Raw genomic sequence first — 6,863 nt, 5'->3', positions numbered from 1 at the left:
CCTTCAGTGGCGATGACGAGGAAAACACCTTTTACAACCTGGTTCCTGGATCACTAGTCTGGGCCCACCAGAGTGGATATCCCTGGTAAACACACACACAGTAGATGTGTTATCTGGTCTACACACAGACGGTAGAGAGATGTGGAGAGGTCAGATTATACACTGATCCATGAAGGTTGCAGTGATGGTGTTTCCGTGTACAGGTGGCCAGCAGTCGTAGAAAGAGACCCAGACTCAAACCACTACCTGCAGTTCCGCAAGAAAACTGACCTCACTCCAGTATGAATCACACACACACACACATACACACACACACACACACACACACACACACACACACACACAAACACACTCACACCGCTAATGCTGACATTACTAACTGTAAATTTGTGAATGTGACTTTGCTTGTGCATGCTTAGGAAGGTGTGTGTGTGTGTGTGTGTGTGTGTGTGTGTGTGTGTGTGTGTGTGTGTGTGTGTGTGTGTGTGTGTGTGTGTTGCAGTACAAGTGTCATGTGACGTATTTTGGGGATCCCGTGTGCCGCACCTGGGTCCCCTGCAGCAGAGTGAAGGGTTACGCTGATCTGTCAGAGGAAGATGTCTTCAGTGTACACACTTCACACTGAACAAACTTCACACTCAACACACTTCACACTGAACACACTGCACACTGAACACACTTCACACTGAACACACTTCACACTCAACACACTCATTCTTCAGTGTACACACTTCACACCGAACACACTTCACACTCAACACACTTCACACTCAACACACTTCACACTAAACACACTTCACACTAAACACACTTCACACTCAACACACTTCACACTAAACACACTTCACACTCAACACACTTCACACTCAACACACTCCACACTCATTCTTCAGTGTATACACTTCACACTGAACACACTGCACACTGAACACACTCATTCTTCAGTGTATACAGTTCACACTGAACACACTTCACACTGAACACACTTCACACTGAACACACACTGATTCTTCAGTGTATACACTTCACACTTCACACTGAACACATACTCATTCTTCAGTGTATACACTTCACACTGAACACACTTCACACTGAACTAGGGGTGACCTGCAATAGTCGCTGATTCGACTATAGTCGACTATACCCCCTAGTCGACTATGAACGTCATAGTCGAATGTACCATTCTAACTGCATGGGGATGCCCAAGGATGCAGCTAAGCATTAGTTGTTACATGAAATGTCTTTGTTTTCGTTATATATAGCCTTTTGTCAAATAAAATTATCCTAATTTCTGTTAATAAATATTTTTAAATGATGTTTGCGCATTAACAATAGGCATCTTCCTTACTACACATTCATAAATCACACCCTGCAGTTGCACAATCAAACGAGCGGAGCTGAACACGCTACAGAATACGCAGCATCTGCTGAGATTATAATGGCTACTAAAAAACTTCAAAAGTATTTTGAAAAAGATAAAGATGAATCAAACAAAGTAAAGTGCAAGTTATGTCATCAACGTCTTTCATTTCGCACGACAACAACTAAGATGGCATACCATTTAAAACGCGTAAGGCGAAAAAAACAGTTCAGCCGTTTGTCGTTTCGGTCATCGTTGCGTCTCGTCGCGGTTTGTCTCGAAATAAGTAAATAAATAAAAGCTGAATAAAGCCAACCTACCGTGTTTATTCATTTATCTGAATGTTTTAGGTTTTTACTTTGAAGAGGAAAAAAGTCCTGAATGAGAACGGGATCCCGTTTAAGGTGCTCTAAATAAAAAATAAATAAATAAACCTGATTCGACTATTAGTCGACTAAAGGGAAAAGCTGACGAATCAGATTCGACTATGAAAATCCTTAGTTGAATACACCCCTACACTGAACAAACTTCACACTGAACACACACTCATTCTTCAGTGTATACACTTCACACTGAACACACTCATTCTTCAGTGTATACACTTCACACTGAACACACACTCATTCTTCAGTGTATACACTTCACACTGAAAACACACTCATTCTTCAGTGTATACACTTCACACTGAACACACACTCATTCATCAGTGTATATACTTCACACTGAAAACACACTCATTCTTCAGTGTATACACTGAACACACACTCATTCTTCAGTGTATACACTGAACACACTCATTCTTCAGTGTATACACTGAACACACACTCATTCTTCAGTGTATACACTGAATACACACTCATTCTTTAGCTTTGGCATTTGTGATGTTATCAGAGCACAGTGATTTTATTTTGTGTGTGTGTGTGTGTTAGACGGTGAAGAACGAGAAGTTGAAGAAGAGATTCAAAGACGCTGTCCGCATGTCTAAGCAAGCCCTCAAACTGCCCCTGAAGGTGCATACTACAAATACACACAATGCACACACACACACAAAATGTACTTAACGTATAAAATACACAACCCTCCTATTATATTTAGTGCAATTAAACATGCTCTTCACAATTCCCCAGTGATCTAATTAGACATGTGTTCCTCAGACCAACCACTAGAGGGAGTCAGTGCCCTTTGCCTTGAGGAAAGGATGTTAAATGTCCCCCTCACTTCTCTCTCTCTCTCTCTCTCTCTCTCTCTCTCTCTCTCTCTCTTCCCTTTGTCAGAGACGGTTAGTCAAGTTTGGTTTCTGGATTCGGTATGTGTCAGAAAGAGAGAGTTCAGAAGAGGACAGTGACATTGCAGGTTCACACATATTTGAATCACACTTAAATGCACTTTCATGCACAATCAAACAAACAAACTTTACTACATACATACATGCATATACACAAGCACTATTTACATGTGGATGTGTGTATGTGTGTGTGTGTCTCGGTGTGTGTGTGTATCTGTGAGTGTGGTTATGTGTGTGTGTGGATGTGTGTGTGGTTGTGTCTCTCGTGTGTGTGTGTGTATCTATCTGTGTGTGTGTGGATGTGTGTTTGTGTGTGTGTGTGTGTGTATCTGTGTGTGGGTGTGTGTATGAGTGTGTGTGTGTATCTATCTGTGTGTGGATGTCTTGGTCCTCCCGAGGTTTCTTCCTATTCCCCACCATCATAGGGAGTTTTTCCTTGCCACTGTCGCCTCTGGCTTGCTCATTAGGGATTTGGATCCATAGTATTGTTAACCTTGTAAATCCTGTAAAGCTGCTTTGTGACAACATGTGTTGTGAAAAGCGCTATACAAATAAATTTGATTTGATTTGGATGTGTGTGTGTGTGTGTGTGTGTGTGTGTGTGTGTGTGTGTGTGTGTGTGTGTGTGTGTGTGTGGATGAGGATGTTTTTGTTTTGCTTCCTCAGAGGTTTTGAGTCTGTTCAGTGGAAAGAGAGGGAAGAGCAGAGAACATTATAGTGATAAGGTCAGATACACACTGTTACACACACTGTCAAACTCACTATCAAACTCACTGTTACACACACTGTTACACACACCGTCAAACTCACTATCAAACTCACTGTTACACACACTGTCGAACTCACTGTTATACACACTGTTACACTCACTGTTACACACACTGTCAAACTCACTGTTACACACACTGTCAAACTCACTGTTACACACACTGTCAGACTCACTGTTACACACACTGTCAAACTCACTGTTACACACACTGTCAAGCTCACTGTCAAACTCACTATCAAACTCACTGTTACACACACTGTCAAACTCACCGTTACACACACTGTCAAACTCACTGTTACACACACGGTTACACACACTGTCAAACTCACTGTTACACACAGGGTTACACACACTGTCAAACTCACTGTTACACACACTGTCAAGCTCACTGTTACACTCACTGTTACACACACTGTCAAACTCACTGTTACACATACTGTTACACTCACTGTTACACACAGTTACATACACTGTTACACTGTCAAACGCACTGTTACACACACTGTTACACTCACTGTCACACTGTTATACTCACTGTTACACACACTGTCGAACTCACTGTTACACACACTGTCAAACACTGTTACACACAGGGTTACACACACTGTAAAACTCACTGTTACACACTGTTACACTCACTGTTACACACACTGTTACACACTGTCAAGCTCACTGTTACACCCACTGTCAAACTCACTGTTACACATACTGTTACACTCACTGTTACACACACTGTCAAACTCACTGTTACATACACTGTTACACACACTGTCACACTCACTGTTACACACACTGTTACACACACTGTCAAACTCACTGTTACATACACTGTTACACACACTGTCAAACTCACTGTTACACACACTGTTAAACTCACTGTTACACCCACTGTCAAACTCACTGTTACACATACTGTTACACTCACTGTTACACACACTGTCAAACTCACTGTTACACAAACTGTTACACATACTGTTACACTCACTGTTACACACACTGTCAAACTCACTGTTACACAAACTGTTACACTCACTGTTACACACACTGTTACACACACTGTCAAACTCACTGTTACACACACTGTCAAACTCACTGTTACACAAACTGTTACACTCACTGTTACATACTGTTAAACTCAGTTACACACACTGTCAAACTCAGTTACACACACTGTTAAACTCACTGTTACACCCACTGTCAAACTCACTGTTACACATACTGTTACACTCTCTGTTACACACACTGTCAAATTCACTGTTACACACACTGTCAAACTCACTGTTACACACACTGTTACACACACTGTCAAACTCACTGTTACATACACTGTTACACATACTGTCAAACTCACTGTTACACAAACTGTTACACTCACTTTTACATACTGTTAAACTGTTACACACACTGTTAAACTCACTGTTACACACACTGTTAAACTCACTGTTACACACAGTTACACACACTGTTAAACTCACTGTTACACACACTGTTACACATACTGTTAGACACATCCCCTCTGAACGCAGTATAAGGCATTTGAACAAAACTGCTGCACCTAAACAAAAACTGTCTGTGTGCGTGTGTGTGTGTGTGTGTGTGTGTGTGTGTGTGTGTGTGTGTGTGTGTGTGTGTGTGTGTGTCAGCATGTAAAGGTTCTAAAGCAGGAGAGATGGCTGAAGAGAAGAGAAGGGAAATGTGAGTAGTAGTAAAATATTTTCTGTTGTGCCTCAGTGGAACTACACAAACACTCAAATACATCCTCTCAAACACACACTCAAATACATCCTCTCAAACACACACACACTTAAATACATCCTCTCAAACACACACTCAAATACATCCTCACAAACACTCAAATACATCCTCTCAAACACACACTCAAATACATCCTCACAAACACACACTCAAATACATCCTCTCAAACACACATTCAAATACATCCTCTCAAACACATACAAACACACACTCAAATACATCCTCTCAAACACACACTCAAATACATCCTCTCAAACACACATTCAAATACATCCTCTCAAACACATACAAACACACACTCAAATACATCCTCTCACACACACTCAAATACATCCTCTTAGTGAAGGGTGTGTTAGGTATGAGAGGTGAGGTGGTGTGAGGTAATGAGAGGTGTGGGAGGTAGAGTTAGTGAGAGGTATGAGAGGTGAGGTAGTGTGAAGTAAGGGGCGGTGTGTGAGGTATGAGAGGTGAGGTAAGGGGAGGTGTGTGAGGAATGAGAGGTGAGGTAATGCGAGGTAAAGGGAGGTGTGAGGTAAGGGGAGGTGTGTGAGGTAGAGTTAGTGAGGGGTGTGAGGTATGAGAAGTGAGGTAAAGGGAGGTGTGTGAGGTAGTGGAGGAGAGCAGGAGAGGCTGACACACATGTACCATGTGATGTGTATGATAGGACAGTGAAGCTTCATGTGTATGTGAATGACATGACGTCTGCCCTGATAATCTCACACACAGCGGAGACACACCCTCAGGACCAGACCGTGCCCCAGAGCGCCATGGAGATGACCCCAATGACCCCAGAGCTAGGACCACACTCTGAAGAGATAGAGAAGAACAGAGCAGCAGGAGGGGGCAGAAGAGGAGAGAGAGAAGGCAGAAGAGAGGGAGAGGGTAGAGTGGAGAGAGACGTGGAGCAGGGTGAGCGAAGACAGAGTTGGGAGGATGACTTTAATGATGAAGACGAGGCATCTCCTAAGTATGAAGATGAAGATGAAGGTGGTTTCCTGGGTACAGATATGGAGATCTTGGCCTGCAGAGACAAAATGATAAAGCCTCTGTCCTCCAGTGAGGAAGAGGAGGAGGAGGAAGGGAGTGATTTCTCCCTCATGCTGCTCGAAGAAGAATAATAACCACAAAGAAGAAATACACACACACACATGAACATATGCGCGTGCACACACACACACACGAGCACATATGCGCACGTGCACACACACACACACACGAGCACATATGCGCACACACACACACGAACACATGCGCACGTGCACACACACACACACACACAGGTACCTTTTCAGATGCACACAGGATAGACACAGGCTGGTCTGGTCCATGTTATTCACACAGTTGTTGGCTTGAACTCAGATGTGTACACACACGTTAGCATGTTGAGTTTGTCTGTTTTTATTCTCCTTTTAAAACACTTCAGGACACACAGATGATCATTCAACACCATCCCTGTACCACCCAACACCATACAACACCACCCCTGTACCACCCCAACACCATACAACACCACCCCAACACCATTTAACACCACCCCTGTACCACCCCAACACCATACAACACCACCCCTGTACCACCCAACACCATACAACACCACCCCTGTACCACCCAACACCACCCCTGTACCACCCCAACACCATACAACACCACCCCTGTACCACCCAACACCATTCAACACCACCCCTGTACCACCC

The 6,863-nt window shown here is 43.1% G+C and overlaps 1 protein-coding gene across 1 annotated transcript in view; it reads left to right on the top strand.

Annotated features, from left to right (window-relative positions):
- Positions 1 to 6,287, top strand: part of LOC143497349 (uncharacterized) — an 11,235-nt gene extending 4,948 nt beyond the window's left edge. The window contains exons 6-13 of the mRNA XM_076993251.1: positions 1 to 85; positions 204 to 279; positions 503 to 607; positions 2,290 to 2,370; positions 2,635 to 2,713; positions 3,312 to 3,370; positions 5,058 to 5,109; positions 5,896 to 6,287. The exon at positions 1 to 85 is cut by the window's left edge and continues 36 nt beyond it. Coding sequence (XP_076849366.1) covers positions 1 to 85; positions 204 to 279; positions 503 to 607; positions 2,290 to 2,370; positions 2,635 to 2,713; positions 3,312 to 3,370; positions 5,058 to 5,109; positions 5,896 to 6,287 — 929 coding nt within the window. The remainder of the gene's footprint in view (positions 86 to 203; positions 280 to 502; positions 608 to 2,289; positions 2,371 to 2,634; positions 2,714 to 3,311; positions 3,371 to 5,057; positions 5,110 to 5,895) is intronic.
- The last annotated feature ends 576 nt before the right edge of the window (positions 6,288 to 6,863 follow it).

Source organism: Brachyhypopomus gauderio, unplaced genomic scaffold, assembly GCF_052324685.1.
Source record: "Brachyhypopomus gauderio isolate BG-103 unplaced genomic scaffold, BGAUD_0.2 sc107, whole genome shotgun sequence".
In the NCBI taxonomy this organism is placed as follows: Eukaryota; Metazoa; Chordata; class Actinopteri; order Gymnotiformes; family Hypopomidae; genus Brachyhypopomus; species Brachyhypopomus gauderio.
The sequence above is the reverse complement of the archived record's forward strand: the minus strand, read 5'-3'. Positions and strand labels throughout refer to the sequence as shown.